Source organism: Lolium perenne, chromosome 6 (genome assembly GCF_019359855.2).
Source record: "Lolium perenne isolate Kyuss_39 chromosome 6, Kyuss_2.0, whole genome shotgun sequence".
In the NCBI taxonomy this organism is placed as follows: Eukaryota; Viridiplantae; Streptophyta; class Magnoliopsida; order Poales; family Poaceae; genus Lolium; species Lolium perenne.
Window position 1 is genome coordinate 139,647,623 of NC_067249.2, and position 24,973 is coordinate 139,672,595.

Genomic DNA, 24,973 nt, shown 5'->3' on the forward strand with positions numbered 1-24,973 from the left:
ATCTCATGAGCTGCCTTACATGATTGAGATTCATATGAGTTTTGTATCACAATTCATCTATGTGCTACTCTAGTGATGTTATTAAAGTATTCTATTCCTCCTGCATGATGTAAAGTGGACAGTGTGTGCATCATGTAGTACTTGGCGTAGTTTATGATTGTGATCTCTTGTAGATTGTGAAGTTAACTATTACTATGATGGTATTGATGTGATCTATTTGGTTATGTTGATCTATCTTGCACTCTAAGGTTATTTAAATATGAACATTGAATATTGTGGAGCTTGTTAACTCCGGCTTTGAGGGTTCGTGTAATCCTACGCAATGGTGTTCATCATCCAACAAGAGAGTGTAGAGTATGCATTTATCTATTCTTGTATGTGATCAATGTTGAGAGTGTCCACTAGTGAAAGTATGATCCCTAGGCCTTGTTCCTAAATACTGCTATCACTGCTTGTTTACTGTTTTACTGTTTTACTACTGCCTGCAATATTACCACCATCAACCACACGCCAGTCCTGGGCAAAGCACTTTTCTGGTGCCGTTGCTACTGCTCATATATATTCATACCACCTGTATTTCACTATCTCTTCGCCGAACTAGTGCACCTATTAGGTGTGTTGGGGACACAAGAGACTTCTTGCTTTGTGGTTGCAGGGTTGCATGAGAGGGATATCTTTGACCTCTTCCTCCCTGAGTTCGATAAACCTTGGGTGATCCACTTAAGGGAAACTTGTTGCTGTTCTACAAACCTCTGCTCTTGGAGGCCCAACACTGTCTACAAGAATAGAAGCACCCGTAGACATCAGAAGCCTATGTAAAGAAGTTACAACCGGACAAGCTAGAACCCAAAGCGGAGAAATGCGTCTTCATAGGATACCCTAAGGAAACTATAGGGTACACTTTCTATCACAGATCCGAAGGCAAAATCTTTGTTGCTAAGAACGGAACCTTTCTTGAGAAAGAATTTCTCACTAAAGAAGTCACTGGAAGAAAAGTAGAACTCGATGAGATTGATGAATCTATACTCGTTGATCAGAGTAGCGCAGTACCGGAAGTTGTACCTGTACCGCCTACACCGGCAATAGAGGAAGCTAATGATAATGATCATGAAACTTCGAACGAGGAAACTACTGAACCTTGTAGATCGACAAGGGAGCGTGCCACTCCTGATTGGTATGATCCTTGTCTAAATGTCATGATTGTGGATAACAATGATGAGGACCCTGCGACGTATGAAGAAGCGATGATGAGCCCAGATTCCAACAAATGGCAAGAAGCCATGAAATCCGAAATGGGATCCATGTATGATAACAAAGTATGGACTTTGGTAGACTTACCTGATAGCCGAAAGGCTGTCGAGAATAAATGGATCTTCAAGAGAAAAACAGATGCTGATGGTAATATTACTGTCTATAAAGCTCGACTTGTCGCAAAGGGTTTCCGACAAATTCAAGGAGTTGACTACGATGAGACTTTCTCACCTGTAGCGAAGCTAAAATCTGTGAGGATTTTGTTAGCAATAGCTGCATTTTTCGAATATGAGATTTGGCAGATGGATGTCAAAACGGCGTTCCTTAATGGAGACATCGAGGAAGAGTTGTATATGGTACAACCCAAAGGTTTTGTTGATCCTAAAAATGTTGACAAAGTATGCAAACTTCAGCGTTCAATCTATGGACTGAAGCAAGCATCAAGAAGTTGGAACCGACGCTTTGATAAGGTGATCAAAGACTTCGGGTTTATACAGTGTCATGGAGAGGCCTGTATTTACAAGAAAGTGAGTGGGAGCTCTGTAGCATTCCTGATATTATATGTAGATGACATATTATTGATTGGGAATGATATAGAACTATTAAGCAGTGTAAAAGGTTATTTGAATAATAGTTTTTCAATGAAAGACCTTGGTGAAGCATCGTATATATTAGGCATCAAGATTTATAGAGATAGATCAAGACGCCTAATAGGGCTATCACAGATTACATATCTGGACAAGATTCTAAAGAAGTTTAGAATGGACGAAAGTAAGAAAGGGTTCTTACCTATGTTACCAGGCAAGGTCTTGAGTAAGACTCAAGGACCGGCTACGGCAAAAGAAAGAGAAAGGATGAGTAATATCCCCTATGCCTCGGCAGTAGGATCTATCATGTATGCCATGCTATGTACTAGACCGGATATAGCGCATGCTGTTAGTTTGACTAGCAGATATCAAAGTGATCCAGGAATGGAACACTGGACAGCGGTCAAGAATATCCTGAAGTACTTGAAAAGAACTAAGGATATGTTTCTTTGTTATGGAGGTGACCAAGAGCTCGTTGTAAGCGGTTACACCGATGCAAGTTGGAACACTGATCCTGATGACTCTAAGTCACGGTCACTGGTACGTGTTTATATTGAATGGTGCTGCAGTAAGCTGGGCAAGCTCGAAGCAGTGCACGGTGGCGAAGTCTTCAACAGAATCAGAGTACATAGCGGCTTCAGAAGCTTCATCAGAAGCGGTATGGATGAAGAGGTTCATTGTAGAGCTCGGTGTGGTTCCTAGTGCATTGGACCCATTAATCATTTACTGTGATAACATGGGTGCCATCACCAATGCACAAGAACCAAGGTCACACAAGAGGCTGAAGCATATCAAGCTGCGTTACCACTCGATTCGCGAGTACATCGAAGATGGAAAAGTAAAGATTTGCAAAGTACACACTGATCTGAATATAGCAGATCCGTTGACTAAAGCTCTCCCTAGGGCAAAGCATGACCAACACCAGAATGCCATGGGTGTTAGGTATATTACAATGTAATCTAGATTATTGACTCTAGTGCAAGTGGGAGACTGAAGGAGATATGCCCTAGAGGCAATAATAAAGTGGTTATTATATATCTTTATGTTTATGATAAATGTTTATATGTCATGCTATAATTGTATTAACCGAAACATTAGTACATGTGTGATATGTAAACAACAAAGAGTCCCTAGTATGCCTCTTAACTAGCTTGTTGATTAATGGATGATTAGTTTCATAATCATGAACATTGGATGTTATTAATAACAAGGTTATGTCATTATATGAATGATGTAATGGACACACCCAATTAAGCGTAGCATAAGATCACATCATTAAGTTATTTGCTATAAGCTTTCGATACATAGTTACATAGTCCTTATGACCATGAGATCATGTAAATCACTTATACCGGAAAGGTACTTTGATTACACCAAACGCCACTGCGTAAATGGGTGGTTATAAAGGTGGGATTAAGTATCCGGAAAGTATGAGTTGAGGCATATGGATCAACAGTGGGATTTGTCCATCCCGATGACGGATAGATATACTCTGGGCCCTCTCGGTGGAATGTCGTCTAATGTCTTGCAAGTATATGAATAAGTTCATAAGAGACCACATACCACGGTACGAGTAAAGAGTACTTGTCAGGAAACGAGGTTGAACAAGGTATAGAGTGATACCGATGATCAAACCTCGGACAAGTAAAATATCGCGTGACAAAGGGAATTGGTATCGTATGTGAATGGTTCATTCGATCACTAAAGTCATCGTTGAATATGTGGGAGCCATTATGGATCTCCAGATCCCGCTATTGGTTATTGGTCGGAGTAAGTACTCAACCATGTCCGCATAGTTCGCGAACCGTAGGGTGACACACTTAAAGTTGGATGTTGAAATGGTAGAACTTGAATATGGAATGGAGTTCGAATATTTGTTCGGAGTCCCGGATGAGATCCCGAATATCACGAGGAGTTCCGGAATGGTCCGGAGAATAAGATTCATATATAGGAAGTCATTTTATGAGATTTAAAATGATCCAGAATGTTCTATGGAAGGTTCTAGAAGGTTCTAGAAAAGTCCGGAAGAAACCACTAAGGAAGGCGGAATCCCGGTGGGACTCCACCTCCCATGGCCGGCCAACCCTAAGGGGGAGGAGTCCCAAGTGGACTCCCCAAGGGGGGCCGGCCACCCCCTCCCAAGGAAGGTGGGAATCCCACCTCTAGTGGGAGTCCTAGCTTGGGTAGGTTTCATGTGTTATGGAAGGTTTTGGTTTGGGGTCTTATTCGAAGACTTGTAGACCAATTCTTGGGTGTTCCACCTATATAATGAGGGCCAAGGGGAGGGGGCCGGCCACCCCAACAACCACCAAGGTGGCCGCACCCCTTGAGGCCGGCGCCCCCCTCTCCCAAACCCTAGCCGCCCCCCTCTCCTCCATAGCTCCCGCACGCTTAGCGAAGCTCCGCCGGAGTTCTCCACCGCCACCGACACCACGCCGTCGTGCTGTCGGATTCAAGAGGAGCTACTACTTCCGCTGCCCGCTGGAACGGGGAGGTGGACGTCATCTTCATCAACAACCGAACGTGTGACCGAGTACGGAGGTGCTGCCCGTTCGTGGCGCCGGAGGGATCGTGATCAAGATCTTCTACGCGCTTTTGCAAGCGGCAAGTGAACGTCTACCGCAGCAACAAGAGCCTCATCTTGTAGGCTTTGGAATCTCTTCAAGGGTGAGACTCGATAATCCCCTCGTTGCTACCGTCTTCTAGATTGCATCTTGGCTTGGATTGCGTGTTCGTGGTAGGAAAATTTTTGTTTTCTATGCAACGTTATCCTACAATGTTCTTGGTCATTCTACGGGGCGTCAGAAACTACGACCCCTACTTTCAATGCAGGCTCGATGCAACAGGTGCGTTAGGCTTCACCTCCTACCAAAAATGCTCCGCGGCTATTCGCATGCTCTCATATGGAATGGCTGTTTGCCAAGATGCAAGAGGCTTGCAGGAAAGATGTGGAGCGCGGATTTGGTGTGCTCCAAGCTCGGTGGGCAATTGTCCGTCACCCGACAAGAACATGGTCGCTGAAGACCATGCATGAGGTGATGACATGCTGCGTGATCATGCACAACGTGATCGTTGAGAACGAGCGTCCTGATGGCCGCAATGAGAACCACTGGGAATTCCAAGGTGAGCTGGTTGCGCCACTTCCTGGAGCTTCATCTTGGCAGGACTATCTACATAGGAATGTAGAAGTCACTGACGAGAACGTCTCCAAACAGCTGCAAACGGATCTGATTGAGCATCAGTGGACATTGGCTGGCCATGAAGATCATGCCTAGAGAAATACTATCTTATTTTCATGTCGACTTTTATAAATTTAAATGTAATAACTATGACTTTGTTGATTTCCTTACTTTGGTGTTTGGAAATTTCGTAAATTGATGCAAACGCGAAAATGCGTCGGCCCGCTGGAGCCACCTGATGAGGTCTAAGACCTAGTTTGTGGCCCGATCTCGCGATTGACCCGAAATCCAAAGGGGAAAGAGGGAGAGGATGAAGAACGCGAAGAACACGAAGAACAAACACACGCACACCAACCCGATACAATCGAATCTTACTCTCGTGGCTCGATGGACCACGCCAATAGAATCAACCGGAAGAGACGCGAGGTAGAATTCTGGGTGAGAGATCGGGGTTAGAGACGGAGACCGGTGAGGGAGAGAGAGTGGAGCACACTTGAATCTCACTCACAAGTAGCCAAATCCTCAACAAGAGTAGCCTTGATACAAAGGGGATCTAACCCTAGGGAGACAAAGCTCAAAGTCATGTTTAAGCCATATCTTGTCTAAATTGCAGGGGTGGGCGACCTAGGCACTTATATAGGTTTACAGGGCGACTCGGGCCGAAGAGGTACAAGCAAGACCGACCCAAGAAGGTCTGGTCGAGTCGGATCCGTGCGATCCGGTCAGGGGGCCGGTTGGATCGGGCCTGGGGCCGGCCCATCCAGTCCAAACCGGATGCTGGGCCGGACGGTGACCGGGTGGGGCTCCCCGAGCCCCAGAACTGCTTCCGGTTGGCATCGGCCTGGGATCCGGATTCGACCGGCCGGATCCGGTCTACCACCCGGTCAACCGGACTGGGACCGGATGGTCCGGCCTGGGGCCCGGTTGGACCGGATCCTGGGCCGGGTGGGCCTCCTCCTCTTTCCTCTTCTTCTTCTCTTCTTCTCTTCTCCATCTTCTCTCTTCCTTGCACCATGGGAGTTCCTTCTCTCTTGGTCCTTGTCGACGTTGGCACCTAGAGACACCACGATAATAGGCATGAGGTAGCATACCATTCAAGTTAGTGTTGAGATCGACCATAGAGAGGATAGAGTTCACCTTGACATATATAGCGGGGATTTGTGTTGTTGGTCCACTTGGGGGACTCCTTGGCCATGGTGTAGCGTCGACGATAGGTGGGGCTGCATCATCTCCCCCCCTTGGGGAAGAGTCGTCCTCGACTCTTGTTCCTCCTCATCTCCATGTTGTAGCGAGAGGTCCGAGATGGTGAACGTCTTGCTCACCAAGTACTTGGAAGTTTGTTTGTCGATGATGTAGTCGTTGATCCTTGTAGCTTGGTGAAGGACATGTTCTTGTATAGTTGCCCTTGTATCCTTAGGGATGTTCGTCGTGGTGCGGGCGTCCTTGTTGTAGTCCATGACGGTTCTCCCATGATGTGGTGGAGGGATAAAGTCGCGGTCGAAGAAAAACTTGGGGAAAAGCAACTTGCGAATAGAGAGCTTGTGTATGCCAATTTTGTTATCGGTGAAAAATAAGCTCTCATGCAAATATGAAGCATCAAGTCCTTTCTCAAAGGGACATTTGGCAAAAATGGGAACAAAAAGAGTGTCGATGTATTCAAAATGTGGTAGGGCAAAAATTTGTGCATGTAAAAGTTTCCTTTGTAAGGAGTCAAAAATGTGTTGTGTAGTATTGTCCCAAACAAATGGAACAATCAAAAGGCAAGTCACGGCGGCAAAATTGTGTGCAAAATTGTTATGTGCAATGGAAAAGCTATGGAAACTTTTGGCTTGGGAAAGTATGGTTGGCGTGAGCCGAGTATGAGTATCCTCAAGTTTCAAAGAATCCATTTCAATTGTCATAGATGAAATGAGAAATCCAAAGGAGAGAAACTTTTTGTGTGACATGTGGCACAAGATGCATAAGGTGTCTCTCACATGTATGACATGGTCCTTGAGATTCTCGGAGTGTATGATGATATCATCAAGACATACAACTACCATTGTGCCAACAAGATGTTTCAAGATATGTTGCATAAGAGGCAAAAGAGGTGACGAGGCAGAATACATCATCCATCATGATGATCCATGTCTTGTGCACATCACCATTAGTGTCAAGCAAGATAGTATGAAATGCATGGCGATAGTGCATATGGCATGAAGGTGTATTTGTGGCATGTGGTAACTTGGAGTCATCAAAATTAGAGAAGGCTATGGGGGCCATCTCATGGACAATGAAATAAGCATTTTTGCATACCAAGCATAAGAAAGAGCAATTGTTCACAATCTTGGATGCAAGGATCATGGAATAATGCAAACATTTTGGGAAAATCATGCGGAAGCTAATGTCACCATTTTCAACAACACATGTGAAAGAGCAAGTAGTCCTCATATCGCAAGCAAGAGGAAACAAGTCATCATTTTTCATGTCCACAAGGGGGATCATGGTCTCATCAATACCTTTGGTTTTACCTTGGTAGTCCGACTCATTTGATGTAGGTATTGTGGTAGTTGTATGCTCCACATGGTTGACATCGTCATCTACATGTTCTTGTCCAACATCGGCGCTTCAACATCCATGGAACCTAGTGCATCATGAGGAAACACAAAGGAGGGAGAGGTTAAAGTGTTAGCAAATGCGATGGCCTCCATGGACCTATCAACTACCTCTCGCAACTCACTCGGTGTCTCACTCATCTCCTCCAATTGGAAGCACTCAAACTCACATATGGGGTGGGAGGCACTCAACTCACTATCACTCTCACTCAAGTGGGCTAAGTGGCTCTCATGCTCACTTGGGATTGGTACCAACTCATCAATCAAGCATATAGGAGTAGGCTCGACTTTCTCATCTCCATGCGCCTCCTTGGTTGAAGGGAAATTCCCATGCTCAACCATCTCAACTCCATCGCCTCCCAAGTCGTCCTCAAGCGGTGGCGTCGTGGTGTAGTAGAGAACTAGGCTCGGATCCACATCATCCTTGAGTTGACCTTGTTGATCTTCATCTTGAAGTGTGGGCGCTATAGGCATCTTGGAGACTTGTGCATTTAGCTCGTTGAAGTAGAGCATCTTGGCGCTTGGTGTTGTGCATTTCCATGCCATGTGACCCTTGGCCTTGCAGACCTCACATAGGAGATTGGTACATTCCCGTGGAGGGTGGCCTTGTTGCTTGCACTTGTAGCATCGGAGTCCATAGGCATGTGACGAGGTAGGGGTCATTGTGGTGGTGGCACAAGATGTGAGATTCGCCTTATGAGGGAGGTCCTCTTGATGTGCCCGCTCCACCCTTGGAGTGGTAGACACCCTATGATGGTGTTTGTCACCTTCATGTCGAGGCTCTCGTCGTCATGTTTCATCACCATGTCTTGATGGGTGTCGTCGAAGATCCTTGGAGGATGTTGGTCGATGGCGATCATGAGGTGGCTTGTGGCAGCGAAGATCATGTGGTGACGTATGTCGATGGAGACCATGAGGTGGTAGTGGTCGACGACTATCATGAGATGGTGTGAGTGGATGACGGTCCTTGCCATGCCTAGATGATGGCTCATGCGACTTGGCATGTTGCTTGCAGCGCCTTGCGGAGCTCGGAGAAGAGTGTCGATGACGATCATGTTGGGGACGCTCTTGATGATCCATATGATGAGCTCGCTGTAGATGATCATGTGCATAAGCACTCTCATGGTGGCGCCATCTTGGAGGTCCTCTGTCTTATGTAGCTACATTGGCCAAGTAGGGGTACGTGGGCGCACCGGCGTTGTTCATGGTGGAGTCGAGGTGAGGCTCCGCCATGGTGTCGATGTCGTAGTCGTGGCGTTGCTCCACCATGTCGTCGATGTCGTATTCGTGGCGTTGCTCCACCATGTCGTCCATGCTTGGTGAGCCATTGTCGACGTAGAGCTCCTCGATGTCGGTCATGGCGATGATGCTTGTGGAGCCATAGTCGGTGTAGAGCTCCTCGATGTCGGTCATGTCGATGATGTTTGTGGAACCATAGTCGGTGTCGAGCTCCACATGTTCCTCCACATCCACGGTGCTTGAGGAGGTATCATCCTCGAAGTGCTCCATGTAATCCTCCGTATCCTCTTCTTCGCTATCCATGTTAGCACGACAAGATCTATATGGTGGATGTTAGTGGAAGAACACTACCTCGCAACCTTACAGTGGTATGATAAGATCGGGGTGATCCAACAAACCGAGAGCAAAAACAATTGTATCGGGCACTCACACAAAGGCACACGCAAAAGCTAGCAAATATGGTGTTAGGTGAGTATGGTGGAAAGCCAAAAGATGAAATCCGAAATCAAGTTTGTTGTTAAGAGTGGGTGAAATCCAAAAATCAAATGTCAAAGTGATGATCACTAGAAACACAGAAAAGATGTGGAACTCACACACGAGATGAATGGGGTTAGTGCGACCAAGAAACGAGCGGAAAAGTGTAAGTACCCTTAAGCAAGGGTGCTCGGTGTCACACTAACACAAGGAGAGGCAAAGCTTTGGTTGCAAACGGAGAGACAACAAGATTCACATGCGGCCTCTCTTCTCTTCTCTCTTTTGCTTAAAAGCGTGTGACTCTTTTGTATACAGTGGCACTTGCACTCTTTTGTATCTATGGTGGCACTTGCACTCTTTTGTATCTATGGTGCCACTTGCACTCTTTTTTTTTTGTGTTTTTGCGGCTTTTCTCGCACTATGTTAGCGTTAACTCGCTTTTGCTATTTTGCCACACGAGTTTTGCTTAGAAGCTTGACTCCACACTACACACACACCTCATAATCGGGGCCACGTGCAATGTCTCGCAACACTTGATAAGAAATGCTCGATAGGATAGGTCGCAAAAGAAGAGGGGTTACAAGGGTAAATGCAAGTTATACCTAAGATGTGTAGGCGGTGATGAACACACAACTTGCGATGATGGCGGTGGTGTCAAGAGTACGGTTGCAAGTTTGGGGTGCCTCGGATGTCGTCGCTTGCTTCGGAGCTGCGGGTTAGTTTCACAAACAAGGCACTCAAACCGAAACAAACAAACACAAGTTAGCGGAGAAGTCGGGTCAAAGTAGCTTGGCGGTGGTGGCGGTGGTATGCCGGTGGTGGGTGGTGGCTATGCTCTTGCGGTTGCGGCTGTGGTGGTGGGGCCGCGACGATGTTTACCCGTGGGTTGGGGGGTGGCGGTGCTTGCGGGCGGTGGAGAGGAGTGGTGGTGGTCGGCGGCGGTGGTGGTGTTGTGGCGCCCGGTCCAGGGGCCGGCTGCCCCGATCTAGCGGCCGGTCGGCCGGTTTCTGGGCCGGCCGGTCCGGTCCGTGGGCCAGTCAACCGGTTGCTCAACCGGCTGGTCGTTTTCTCTCTCCTGTTCTTGTGCCAAACCATCCAAATCGACCCAAACCGAAGGAAAACGATGGAATTGGGGGCTAGAAAGTGGGGGAAATAGTAGATCAAGCACAATAACACCGAATTCATGGACCAAAACCACTCAAAACGCAACAAAATCGCAGATCCATCCAAAGAAAATTTAGGGCTATTTTTTGGGGATTTTTTGGAAAAGTTTTTAGAGACGAAATTGGGTGGGTGGGGGGTCAAAATCGCGGTAACCAAATGCTGCTGATACCATATGATGAGGTCTAAGACCTATTTTGTGGCCCGATCTCGCGATTGACCCGAAATCCAAAGGGGAAAGAGGGAGAGGATGAAGAACGCGAAGAACACGAAGAACAAACACACGCACACCAACCCGATACAATCGAATCTTACTCTCGTGGCTCGATGGACCACGCCAATAGAATCAGCCGGAAGAGACGCGAGGTAGAATTCCGGGTGAGAGATCGGGGTTGGAGATGGAGACCGGTGAGGGAGAGAGAGTGGAGCACACTTGAATCTCACTGACAAGTAGCCAAATCCTCAACAAGAGTAGCCTTGATACAAAGGGGATCTAACCCTAGGGAGACAAAGCTCAAAGTCATGTTTAAGACATATCTTGTCTAAAGAGCAGGGGTGGGCGACCTGGGCACTTATATAGGTTTATAGGGCGACTCGGGCCGAAGAGGTACAAGCAAGACCGACCCAGGAAGGTCGGGTCGAGTCAGATCCGTGCGATCCGGTCAGGGGGGCGGTTGGACCGGACCTGGGGCCGGCCCATCCGGTCCAAACCGGATGCTGGGCCGGACGGTGACCGGGTGGGGCTCCCCGAGCCCCAGAACTGCTTCCGGTTGGCATCGGCCTGGGATCCGGATTCGACCGGCCGGATCCGGTCTGCCGCCCGGTCAACCGGACCTGGGACCGGATGGTCCGGCCTGGGGCCCGGTTGGACCGGATCCTGGGCCGGGTGGGCCTCCTCCTCTTTCCTCTTCTTCTTCCCTTCTTCCCTTCTCCGTCTTCTCTCTCCCTTGCACCATGGGAGTTCCTTCTCTCTTGGTCTTTGTCGACGTTGGCACCTAGAGACACCACGATAATAGGCATGAGGTAGCATACCATTCAAGTTAGTGTTGAGATCGACCATAGAGAGGATACAGTTCACCTTGACATATATAGCGGGGATTTATGTTGTTGGTCTACTTGGGGAACTCCTTGGCCATGGTGTAGCGTCAACGATAGGCGGGGCTGCATCATCACCCCTAGGTGCAAACGGATGCACGGACAAAAACGGTCTGTCGAGCGTCCGCCGCGACGCAAACGGACATTTCGGACTCCGAAATGCGTCGCCCGTCGCTGGAGATGCCCTAAAGATCATTCCTTGCCTCTACACGAGATTGAATTGGTCCCTAAATAGGCTCGGTAAAAGGAATTATCCGATCAAGGGTTGTTGCCCAAGCACGGTCCGAGGCCGTTGCCGTGGAGCAAATTCCCACGTCGTCAGCGTCACTCGCCGCTGAATAAGACATGAATGTAGGTATCTTGAAGGGAAATAATTGATCTGTCCCGCCACATGCGGCCTTAGCAAGGAAAGAGTTGTACTCCGTTGTCATTCTCCGATCAAGGGTTCTCAACTTACTCAGATATAGTAGCTAGATAGAATGCGGATGCTAATTTTGTTGCAACAATAATTCTGCCATGGAGCTTGAAACTGCTACCGCACATGCCCTATCTCTCCGGGACAAGCTGTCCTTGTCCGGTGCGATCGTGATCCACTGCAGAGGATGAGCATTATTCATGGCTTGCCTTATAGGGATAGCATAGACACGCTAGGGCGGCAGGCGTCAGTGGTGCGAAAATAAGAAGGTAGCGGCACCCCAGGGTTCCACCTCCACGGAGCGATACACCACACGACGATGGGGAATATTCACCAGCAGATTGTGTTCAGCTGGAGCACAAGCACATACTAACAAGGAGCTACAGGTAAAGTGGGAGGGTTTGATGTCGGGAAGATAGTGATGGACCAGACGTGACAAGCAAAGGCCTGCAGCTACAAGTCCGAAACAGCGCAGTCTTATTCCATCTGCCATGCCGAACAACTGGTGCTGTAGCAGTATTCAGCTCCAAGCAAAGAGCGGTAAGCTTCTTTAATCTTTATAAAGAACGCTAAGCTATATAAGGCAGAGCACTACGAAAAAAATTACAATGGCCGAAAAGCCGAAACAGCTGTTATAAACAGAGGACTGCACTATGATACATAACGAAAGCGCATTACGGCTGCACATCACATAGCATTACAGCAAACAGCACAAGATTGCAGCGCCGACAAGGGCCACAAACAGACATAGCATGTTAAATTTGTCCTCATAATATAGCCAGATTATGATATAGGTCTCCTTTAAGTCGAACATACCCGACAGTACTTCATAAGACATTAAACAGCTCCTAAGGCTAAGTTCCAGCTAAGTCAAGCACAAAAAAGAAAAGAAACCATCACGAAAGGGTCATCACATGACTTCACCCTTCAGACACAGCCACGGCCTCCACAAACTGCAGACAACAGGATCACCAATCCATCTAAGGGCGGGCTCAGTTCTCCTCATCCTCGTCCTCTTCAGCCTCCTCGTCAGATGGCTGCAAACAAAAGGGAACGTTATAAAAAAAATCTGGCCAACAAAACTAACACTAGTTGCTTACTGAACTAGGACATTGTTCAAGTGTTTTAGTAGTCAACTAGTCATTGCTCACAGATGTATGTTTTAGTAACAGCATAAGTGAGAGCAATGCCTTGTTGAAGTGTTTTAGTTGTCATTGCTCACAGATGTATGTTTTAGTAAACAGTATATGTGAGCAATGCCTACTTTAACAATATTCTTTTCTAGAATCAGATGACTGCAAAAGAAAACAGTAAAACTGACATGATAAACTTACCTCTTCATCATCGTCTTCAAACTCTTCAACCTCCTGCAATGAGAGATCTTTTAAGGACCCAGCATAATAAGAATATAAAATAAAACGATGCATCAAATCAAATAGAATACTAACATTGTTGAAATATTTCAAAGGGTTGGGCCACAAATCCTCTTTGATGATCTCCGCAACCTGCACAGTTCAAATCTTATAAACCAACCATACAAGGGATTAACAGCCACTAAGTTGCAAATGATCAAGATAAATCAATCACTGCAAGTTTCCTAAAAAAGCTAACATTTCACACAAGTTTCTGTTACCTCATCTTGCACCCCATCAGCAAGACTCTTGTGCTCAGTATCAGTAAACCAGGTGAAGAAACTGCAAAAAAAGAATAAGAAGAGAAGCTTTTTCAGATCTTGCCTACTAAGGTTTTCTAAATCACAAGACATGCAACAAGGCTTACGCCAGAAAATGTTGTTCAACAACAGACTATCTAACCACAGGGTGATGTTTATTATAAACAAATATACATCTAATATTTAATATAGCAAATTAACATGTATATTGGGAGGCTTTTCCAAACGAGAACACCTACGAAATTCGCAGGGTTCCATTAGATTTCCACAAATTGCTAAACAATGTAAATCACCAACGCATGAAAAGTGTATGTTGTTAATGGGACAAGCAAGAATGCAAATCATTGTGGCAAAAGATAGTGACAAGGAAATGACTTCAAATACATTATGCACCTGGATCTATCATGGCAGAGGCAAGGGAATAAACTAACCTTTCTTCAACCAATGGGCGCTTGTTCCCTTTCTTCTTAATTGCATTTCCATTAACTTCCTATTGGTACATATATATAGTTAAGAGCATTAGACTTTGTCCATCCAAACAGTGCTAAAATACAACTTTAGAAAGAGCAAAATACCATTCCTTCCTTCCACTTAATGGAAGTAGCATTTATTGTGGTTGTTCCATCATCAGCAAAGGCATATGACTTGACAAGCTTGCTGTCTTCAAAGTACGGATTCTCAGAGAAGTTCTGAAAGTTCAAAGTAAAGGGGATAATGAATATAAAGACAAAAGGCTGAACACTTCATCAAAGATAAGATGGTGCTATTTTCTTCCAAGGATACTTATTCCCTTTCTTCACTAGGTACCTTGAGCATAGGTTGTGCTATTGTCAAATAAATCATTCTATCTTTTGCACTTACTATTTGCTTTTGCCCTAGGCACAGTGATGCAATGAAGACATCATAATTCACAAGAGAAAATGATACTTACAAGAGTGATGGAGTAGCCTGACTTGACATCTTTAGAATCATCCACATCAACAGAGTCCAAGTACTTGAACATCTATGATGATTGATGAGAGAGAGATATTCAGAAACATGCATGTTAAATAGGTCCAATAGAAATCTAATAACTGCTCAAGATATTTAGCTTTCTTTCTCATCGTCATGTGCGTGCTTGCACAATATTGCAATAATACAGAAATAAATTCCACACCAAAGAAATAAGATACCTTCTGATCCTCTTCAGTTAAAAGCTCGCTGAGAAGAGGATGACTTAGAAACTGTAAAGAGCAGATGACAGAATACATAAAAATGTGAGCATGTTGATCAACACTTGCAACTATCAAACAAAAAAAAAATGGAAGCTTATATATTGTGCAATATAGTAGTGTGCATACCGCTGTCAGCCAAAAGTCTGGGATTGTTTTGATGATGTCACACCTTCGAAGATAGACAGGTCTGCGAATCTCACTGTACTTCTGCTCGACCTCCAAAACCTTATCACTTGCTTCCTCATTAACCTGTGAGCAAAACGTAAAATTAAAATAAGCCTACAGATATACATGTGCAGAGGGTTGTTCCCACTGGGAATAAAAATAAAATCAAGTAGAAAGAAGGTTTTACGTAACACAAATTTTAAAAACACAAAAGAAATTGGATCAGTTTGAGCAATTATGGATGAAATCAACATTTCCTAAGAGAGAGACGCGTCATACAAAGTGAAAGGTGAAAAGAGACATTGGGGGATTAGACAGTAGCAACAACAAGACAGCAATCAATGAAACTCAACTCCAGGTCAACAACAGGAATCCAACACCCTGTCATGGCCCAGGAAACCATGGAACAGGCTGTTCATGCTGAATTTTGTTGAAAAAATTGCAATATAACTTGGCCAATATAAGCATACCAAGTTTGTAGCAACCAAACAAAATTGAATAACACAAGAAAGTTTGTCATGGAATAATCAGTGGAATTAAGTGTGCACGGGGAGCAAACAGAACATTTGCAAATGAACATAGCGTCGTCGTGAGTGTTGTGTATTGGATTAGATTCCATGGCAGCAAGACAGCTTATGATGGCACCACTAGTCCATGCTTTGTGTATTTGACTGCATATAAAGCACCACATATGCACTTTCTGTAATCAACCTTACCAGTAATAATTGGCTTTTAGATTCAAAATCTGGACACCAGTTTGAAACTGTTTACTAGAGGTTCATTTCAGACAGCCTGGTCAAAATCCTGTTCTTGCCCAGCCTCAGGAACTAATGGGATCGACAAATGAGCCTATTCTTGCCCAACCTCGGGAACTAAACAGCCTCAGGAACTAAGACTGGTCATAGCGGGTAGTATCAAATAGTAGTATCATGCAAATAATACTTGTGTGTGATACTATATCTATAGTGGGTAGTACTATGATACAGTATCCACCTATGTTACTCTAAACTCCTCTCTCCTCCTTAATTAGCTGCCCACATCAGCATTTTTGTAGTACCTAAGATACTAGCACTATGGCTAGCCTAATAGGAATGACAAATGAGGGGCGGATTTAGTTCCGCAGTTACTTTCATCAGGGAACTTAAACTGAACATTGTACCGACGTGAAGCTAGTTCAGTTACTCCAGATATCTGAAATTATGGTTTAAATAGATTGGCAGACATATTATGTACTATAAAACATGCCAAACAAACATAGTGGTCAATGCAATTGAATTTAATGAAATATAGAATATATGTTTTGCATTGTTCAACAAATAAAATGCTTAATGAACATACATGCCACCGTTTGTATAAACCTCCATCATGTGACGAAAATGAAACATCCTAAACACTTGGTCATACAATTGAACACTGTAATATTTAAAACGCAGTCTGCCATAACCTGACGGTGAATCAGCACACACCAGGCGCTGTAAACTAAGAGGTTAATTAAATTGCACTACACAACCTTCAGAGGCTCCGTTTGAGCAACTAGGGTAAATTCGCAGAGCCGAGAGTACAGGGGTCGGGGAATTCTACCATACTCGCAGTCACCAACCCGTCCCGTCAAATTGGTCTCAAATTCGACCCAGCCACCCGCTCCAAGCCTCCTAACCCGCTGCCTAATCCAGCTGTCCAGCCACCCGCGAACCTCTGAGGACGCACCAAACTAGATCGGGGAGCAGAGTAGAGGGGGGTCACCTTCTCGAGCTCGTCCTGGATCTCCTGGAGCCTCTCGATGGACATGACGAGGGCGCCGTCGATCTGGTCGTTGTCGTCGGCGGCGTCGGCGTCGGTCTTGGCCTTCTTCCCCTTGTCCGCCGGCGCCGTCATGGTGGCTTCTCTAGGCTAGGGTTTTAGCCTCGGACCTGCGCCGCGCGAGCGAGAGGAGTGTGGGTTTGTTAGAAGCGGGCAAGCGAGAGGGAGGCGGAGCTGGGGGGAAAACAATGTGGAGCTGCGCGGGTTTTATAGCGGCCGGCGCGGAGATACGCGTCGGCTGGGTGCTGAGACGATTTGGGGTGGGCTGGGCCGTTGGATTCGCGTGGTCTTGTCTCTACTCTACTCGGGGGGTTTTGTAAAACCCTAACCCTAAGGATCGGGGGCGGGGTCTTTGGATCGGAGAATTTTGGCCGCAGGCCCGCCCCATTGCTTGGGCCAGGTACACGCAGGCAACTTAAAATAAATTTATTACGCACGATTTATATATGTCTGTGTAAATTTGAATACTGTATGTTTTTTACAAACAGTGTTTATCAGCTTAGGACACAGGAGCAATACACTTTATTTATCTTCTTACTATATCTATTTTTTTTATTTTCACCTTTCTTTGAGACTTTGATGAAGAAACTAAGAGCATTTCCGGTCGCCCCCTCCCCAAAAGCCCCCCTAAAAGGCTACTGGGTACCGTACACAAATTTAATGTTCGATCCCCCCCCCCCCCCAAGTCTCCTTCACGTCGGCGTGGTCCAATATAGTGTTTGGCGCTACCAGCATGCCCGTCCCATTTAGATTGGCATGGAAGCGTTGGACACAACCAACAAAGTTGCAGTCCATGCCTGTGATAGGCACAATGGAAACCCTATTTCATTCACCTTCTTTTCGCACCATTTCCTTCCCATCCCCGTGTGCCATCGCCATTCCCGCCATTCCACCCCCACACTATCGCTAGCGCAAATTCGCTCGCCCCTCGTCGCCATGTCGCCGAAGACAGCGCAATTTGTTAAAACCATTGTTCAAAAGATCGTCTGATTCAACGGTTAATCGGTTGGTTAATCGCTACTTGATGGTCACTGATTAGCCGATAAACTCACTTATCACCCGATTAACTCATTTATCGGCTGATTTGCCTATTAATCACTAATCGCCAGCCGAGCAAGTTGACACTTATAATCGATTTCCTCAAAATTGGTCAAAATCAGAGGAAGCCAATGTCCAAGGAGCGGAGGGGTGTTCGTTGGAGGCGTGGGATGTGGACTTTGCAGGAAGGGCGTGTGTCACGGCCGACCGCAATGGGCGACGTAGTGTTGCCAGCATCAAGAAGACGGAGATCAAGGCAGCGACGAACATTGCCGCCCTGAGGGAGACCCAAGGGTTCAGTGTTATCCCCAACAACAAAGACAGCATCGCTGATGGAAGCCAAGGGAGCACCACGATGCGCCCTTCAAGGAGCGCATCACCATCTACCCCGTCACTACTAGGAAAAGACTTACAGGCCTCGAGCTACCACCGGCGCACCAAAAAAACGGTGTGTCGGTGCTATATTACCGCCAACGCACCAAATGTAGGGGGTGCCGGTTGATACGTCCAAAACGTATCTACTTTCCCGAACACTTTTGCTATTGTTTTGCCTCTAATTTGTGTATTTTGGATACAACTAACACGGACTAACGGCTGTTTTCAGCAGAATTGCTCTGGTGTCTCATTTTTGTGCAGAAACTCAACTTTCAGGAAAATCCCCGGAATTAATGTCAAAGGGCTTATTTTCCCAGAAGATTCACGGAGCCAGAAGGGCAGGCCAGGGGGGCCCACGGCCCCCACACCATGGGCCGGCGCGGCCTAGGAGGGGGGCGGGCCGCCCTATGGTGAGGCCGCCTCGGCCAGCCTCTGACGCCCCCCTCTGGACTATTTAAGGGTTTCGATCTAAAAACACACGGGGAGAAGTCGAAATCGCCAGAAGACATCCAGAACGCCGCCACCATCGCGAAACTTCGTCTCGGGACCAGAAACTCAATTCTGGCACTCCGCCGGGACGGGGAATTGGAGGATATCATCGCCATCATCAACACCGACGCCTCTCCATCGACCAACCATGTTTCCCCCATCCATGTGTGAGTAATTCCCCCGATGTAGGCTGAAGGGGATGGTAGGGATTGGATGAGATTTGTAATATCCCAGGTAATGGGGTTACAAAAATATAGGAAACAGATGTGTGCATTGCATTCATGCATAGAAAATCTGGGGAATTTTCGCGCTTTAAAGTAAAACAGTCACAATAACTGAAGTTTCACTTGACCTTGGTGGAATTGAAGTCGCTCATCAAGTCAAGCGCTATAAACCTCAATGTGACTTTGATAAAACCTTGTTTTGGGTAGAGATGATTTGATCTAAGGGGTTAGATCAAATGGAACTAATAATCAACACAACAACACTTTACTCAATAATCAATTGTTTGATCTTATAAAAGATTATAGTATGGTAATCATTGTCTTAGCATATGAACATCAATTCAATTGCAAATCAAGTAACAATAAAATGGAGAAACCATTATTGACTTATCTCTTTCATGTCCTAAACTAATCCTTGATCTTACCATGAACCTCATGGTATCCATTTCACTTCATTCATGGAAACAAGACAAGGAGGTAAACTCTATAAATATATATCCTTCTCCATTCCATATTATTATACATCAAACCTAGAGAGGTGAGAGTTCTACAATAATTATTAAGAGAAGTAACAAACCTTGAGCTAAACCTTGGATATACATCCAAGTATTCAAACCATCATCTTTAAGAGGAACCCTAGGATATTATTCAAGACCTTCCCTAGAGAGAGAACCCATTTATGTTAACCATAGGTATTGGTGATTACATCATTATCTTTGGAGAATAACCTTAGGCTAGAATTGAAGTCCTTCCCAAATGAGAGAGACCATTCATACCAATTCTAGATTTACCTATTTAAGAACCAAGAACAAATCTTGAACTAAAGTATTAGGTTGTAAACCATTTCACCTTGGAGGGGTGAGATAACCTAATATCAAATGGAACAAGACTATATCCATGAATAGGTAAAGTAAAGTAGAGACTAATTCAACTAAGCCATCTAGGTAGAGACTTAACCCTTTACTATCTAATGAGATCTTGTGAGTACACCATAAAACCTAGAATAACCACTCCTATAAGAGAGAACTCAAGCTATGGTGTTACACTCAAATTAATTGAGGCAACACTTGGATTTGAGGGAGAGATCTATCCATATACCAGATGATTACATCATCATTGATTAAGTAGAACCCTAACATAATATCTCAGGCATTCTCCTGGGATATAAACTTTAGAGGCAACCATAGTGTTGTGGGTATACTTCATGGGTGTACCATCGACAGTGCCTAGATCCGGCAAGCCCGGGTGGCCCACAGACGGTGATGAGGCATGTGGCCCATCGGGCGGCCCAGTTGCTGTTGATCATGAAGGAAGAAGTCCAGCCCAGGATCAGCAGGCCGGATCCGCACCGACCTAGGAGTGACCCGGATCCAGGGAGGTCCATGAGGAACCCGGATCCAGTACGACATGTATGGAAGGCGGATCCGTGACGTGCACGGCAAGATATTGTACCGTAGCTAGGCTATCTGTAATCCGGCTAGGACTCTTCGTGTAAACCCTAGATCCGTGCGCCTTTATAAGCCGGATCCCGGGAGCCCTAGAGGCACAACCACAACTCATTGTAACAACGCGAAAGCGCCCAGATAATTCCAGACAAGCAGCAGTAGGCCCTGTCATCGTGCAGGTGTTCCGAAGCTGGGTAACTCGCGTACCACCGTCCCGAGAGCACTCCGCCCTATGGCCCCTACTTCTTCTCCCCCTCGTGAGGATCCCTCCGCCGGGGTACCGTCGATTAGGCACCGACAGTTGGCGCCCACCGTGGGGCCTGGGGCGTCTGGAGGCCGGAACCGGGAGGGTTCCGCCATGGGAAGCTACGACGACACCATCGCTGTGGGGCGCGTCCTTTACGCCGGGAATCTGCCGATCGTCCCTCCGGATGAGTGCTGGATTCCGGCTAGGACAAACCCCGTCAAGCTCTCCATCGTCCCAATTGGCGGCATTCACATCTTCATCGGGGAAACCGTCGATTCCGACGGAAACCCACTGGTAAGTAACGCAGACGCGACCGCCGCAGAGCTGGACGCAGTCGCGAAGATCCGATCTGAGATGCAGGAGCTTCCCAAGCAAGATTCCGCCTTGGATCTGGAAATTTCAAAGCCCACCCAATCCGCCCGAGCAGAAACAAAGGTGGAAGACCAATGCGATCCGCCCGGGTCTCCCTGTGTTAGAAAAGCAGAGGTGCCACTTCGTACACTTCTTGGCCCACACCGCCGGAACCGCCCCTCAAGCGGTCGGAGCTGGTCCCGAGCAGTAGAGGCACCGGAGCACAACGCGGATCCGGATCGAGCTCAGCTTGTCGGAGAAAGCGAAGCTCTGGTTGAAGAGTCGATTTTTGTAAATATGAGCCCAATATCCGGCGACACACCGTCCACGGAATCTCGATGACTTCGTTCGCAAGATAAGGGAGTACGGATATGGCGATCAGCCCGAAGTCGACTCCGCCCAGCCCAAGCAGGTTCTCGCAACGATAGCAGCTGGGACAAACTGGATCCGGAGACCAAGTCAGCCAATCTGACCCCCAACCATCCCATCAAGGATCTCCAATGTCTCGGGTGCGACCCCAAAGGGATTTTCCCTGAGGAAATCTTGTCGCCAGAAGAGGTGGCCGCGCGAGCAGTTCTTAACACACCTATAACCCCGGGCGACGCCGCAGATCTGGAGGCCCTAGAGACCGCCAGAAAGGAAATGCTGGCCACAGCCAAGAGGCTCGCCGATACCGAAGCTGCGTTAAGGATAGGAAGGGCAGATCATGCAGCCTGGACGGAAAACTTCGAGAGACAGGACCGCGAGATTGCTGCCACACTCGAGCAAGTCAAGAGCATGAGGGCTGAGTGGGAGGTAAAGATGACCTATGCGCAGGCGGAGGCCGATCGAATTGTTAGAGAAGCAATTCCGCCTCGCAGAATACCCTTCAACACGCCCGCAGATCACCAGCCACTGAAACTCCCAAGGACAACATACGAAAAGCGGAATTGCTGAAGAAGAAGGACGAAGAAGTTGACATCAACTATCTCCGCACACTTGTCGCTTCAAAGCAATGCAAAGAAGCAGAGCAAGGCAGATACTTCGCGCAGGTTGGAATCCAATCCGGATAATCGTGTATCTACCGCGCAGAAGGACGATGAATCGCACACCGGATCGTCGGAGCGCGAGAAGAAGGGCCGGGGAGCACCCAAATCCGATCCCCGTTCCGTCACAGACGCCTCCGTCGGATCCAAGGAAGGGAAAGGACGCGATGTACTCCGGAAGAGACAAATACCGCAACCCCTCACCTCCACCCAACGGTTACCCGCGACCCCCTCGCCGCCGTAGTCCAGCCGGAAACATCAGGCCCGTAGGGCATGGTGCGCTTGTTATCCGCGACAACGTGCTGCCAAGAAACAGAACAGGGAGCGCTCGCCGGAACCTCGCCGGAATCGAACAATGTTCATGAGCCCGAGCCCGGGAGGAGTCGGAATGAAGACCGCGGTCCGAGCCTCGCCGGAACCGCGATCCGAACCTCGTAGGAGCCGGGACCCGCAGCCTCGTCGGAGCCGTGACCCGGAGCCTCGCCGGAACGACCAGGGCAGCCGGCGCCAAGGCGAAGGCAGCCACGGAGCCGGAGTCGGCACCAGGAAGGCCGAGGAGATTCAGATGGCGAAAGCAAGAAGTCAGACCGCCCACCTCGCAGGTCTCCTCCCCACCACCCTAGCGGTGGCGGCGGAGGTGGAGGCGGAGCCAACGGCCGGAGATCTCGCTCTCGCTCAAAGTCTCCTCGCCACTGCTGCGCGACGCGCGGGACCGCCTTAACGAGTACGTAACCGACTACATTGGCCCGAAGTGCTTTGGCAGGATGATTCGAGAGGAACCAAAGCCAAGGATGAACCTCAAGCTACCCGGAAATCTGAAGCACTATGATGGCACCGAAAGGCCGGATACCTGGATCGAGGATTACTACAATGCCGTAACCTTCGCCGGAGGAACCCCTAACATCGCTCGCCGCATGCTCCAGCTTGTACCTTGTAGGTCCAGCCCGGATCTGCTCGTTGACCTCGAGAAGAACTCCATCTTTTGCTGGTTCGACCGAAGAATGCTTTTGAGAAACACTTCAGGGGCACCTACAAGAGACCTGCCACAACAAGCGACCCACAGGCTTGCATCCGTAAGAAGGGCGAAACATCGAGAAACTTCCTCACCCGATGGTTGGCATGCGTAAACGAGTGCGAGAACGTTGACAACCGCACAGCAATGCACGCCTTCATTGGGGGCTTGCGGCGAGGAGGATTGCTGCGACACAAGCTAACCTGCATGGTCAATGCAAATCAACCGACGTTGGATGACATGATCACCATCGCTAGCGACCACACCGCCGCCGATGACGACGCAGCGGTGATCTCGTAGCTACAACAATCCCCCGCACCAACAAAAGAAGAACCGTGACAATGGCGGCAGCAGCAGCCATAAGCGCAAGAACCCCGATGACCGTAAGAGTGGCGGATCCGAGATGGTCGCCATGGCGTTTCAACGCGGAGGTCCAGGAGGCGGAAGAGGACGCGGACGCGGAGGCGGAGCCGGCGGGGGTCGGCGGCATACCTCCGAGGTCACTGCTTGCCGGATCCCGCGCACCGCAAACCTATGAGGAGTACAGAGACATGCCCTGCTCGGCCCATCCGGATCCGATTCTGAGGGAAGTCCACTCATACCAACCGCAATCGCAAGTGGGTCAATGATCTAAAGAACGACCCGGAGGCCGGATACAAGCGCGCCGGAAGCACCGCCCTCGCGGAAAAGGTGGCAAGGGCAAGAACAAGGACAAAGAGGATGATAGTTCCGAGGCGATGGATGAGGATGATAACTCGCCGGATCCCAAGGCAGGATCCGCAGGAAAATCCAACCCATTCGACAAAAGAGCGTGGGGGCTTACCACACTTTCCTCGGAACCCCAACAAGACGCGCCTCCAAGTCAGCTACCCGATCCCGAACGCCATAGTTCCGCCGTGCCGCAAGACGTCGTGTGGTCGGAAATTCCGTGCACATTTGATCGGAAGGATCATCCCGCAATTGTGCCAAAGGAGTGCTACGCCTTGGTTGTAAGTCCCCGCATAGACGGGTATGACTTCTCCAAGTGCCTCATGGATGGCGGAGCTAGCCCGAACATCATGTACCTGGAGACTCTAGAGCGGATGAACCTCACCAAGGAACAGCTCAAACACAAAGACCACCGAGTTTCATGGCGTGGTTCCGGGTAAGAAGGCGAACTCCTCGGCAGCATCACACTTCCCGTGGCTTTTGGCGATGTTCATAATTTCCGCGAAGAGAAGATCACGTTTGAAGTTGTGCCCTTCAAGAGCTCCTACCACGTCATCTTCGGCAGGCCCACCTACCACAAGTTCCACGCAAGAGCGTGCTACATCTACAACAAGCTCAAGATTCCGGGTCCTAAAGGTATGATTACCGTATCCTGAGACTACAAAAAGGCTCATGAGTGCGAGTTAGGCGAAGCCGCCTTCGTAGAGTCTGTGATATCCGGAGAAGAGCCGAAAGGCTATAGAGCCGCGGTGGATCCGACCGAGATGCGGACCACCAAGAAGCAAATCTCCGAGCGTAAAACCTCCTTCAAGCCCGCGATAGAAACCAAGAAGCATGACCTCATTCCAGGTGACTCTTCCAAGCAGGTTTCAATCGGAGCCAACATGGACCCCAAATAGGAAAGCGCGCTCGTCGAGTTCCTCCGCGCTAACATGGATATCTTCGCATGGCAACCTTCGACATGTCCGGAGTACCTAGGGAACTCGCCGAGCACTACCTCAACATAAATCCGGCCAAACCGGTGAAGCAAGCTATGCGACGCTTTGGAGATAAGAAGCGCCGCGCCATAGGGATGGAACTAGCAACGTTATTAGAAGCAGGTTTTGTAATAGAAGTTATCCACACCGATTGGGTCGCGAATCCCGTCCTTGTACCCAAAAAGAACACCGAAATACTAAGAATGTGCATCGATTACTCGGCTTGAACAAACAAC

At 47.8% G+C, this 24,973-nt stretch overlaps 1 protein-coding gene across 1 annotated transcript; it reads right to left on the reverse strand.

The window, feature by feature from the left end:
• Nucleotides 1-12,743: 12,743 nt before the first annotated feature.
• Nucleotides 12,744-17,038, reverse strand: LOC127326565 (NAP1-related protein 2). The gene is made up of 10 exons (XM_051353413.2): nt 16,790-17,038; nt 15,008-15,130; nt 14,840-14,890; nt 14,599-14,670; nt 14,243-14,356; nt 14,099-14,157; nt 13,629-13,689; nt 13,444-13,500; nt 13,330-13,362; nt 12,744-13,032 (listed from the first exon to the last, which is right to left on the reverse strand). The coding sequence occupies exons 1-10, from the start codon at nt 16,919-16,921 to the stop codon at nt 12,988-12,990; spliced, it is 747 nt and encodes a 248-aa protein (XP_051209373.1). The 5' UTR covers nt 16,922-17,038; the 3' UTR covers nt 12,744-12,987.
• Nucleotides 17,039-24,973: the final 7,935 nt, after the last annotated feature.

Excerpts from the sequence above, each read along its gene's own strand:
- LOC127326565 (XM_051353413.2), bottom strand. The coding sequence starts at position 16,921 with ATGACGGCGCCGGCGGACAAGGGGAAGAAGGCCAAGACCGACGCCGAC. Across the intron at positions 14,357-14,598 it reads CAGGCTACTCCATCACTCTT|AACTTCTCTGAGAATCCGTA; the intron begins GTAAGTATCATT and ends TTGAACTTTCAG. Across the intron at positions 13,363-13,443 it reads CTTTGAAATATTTCAACAAT|GAGGTTGAAGAGTTTGAAGA; the intron begins GTTAGTATTCTA and ends CTCTCATTGCAG.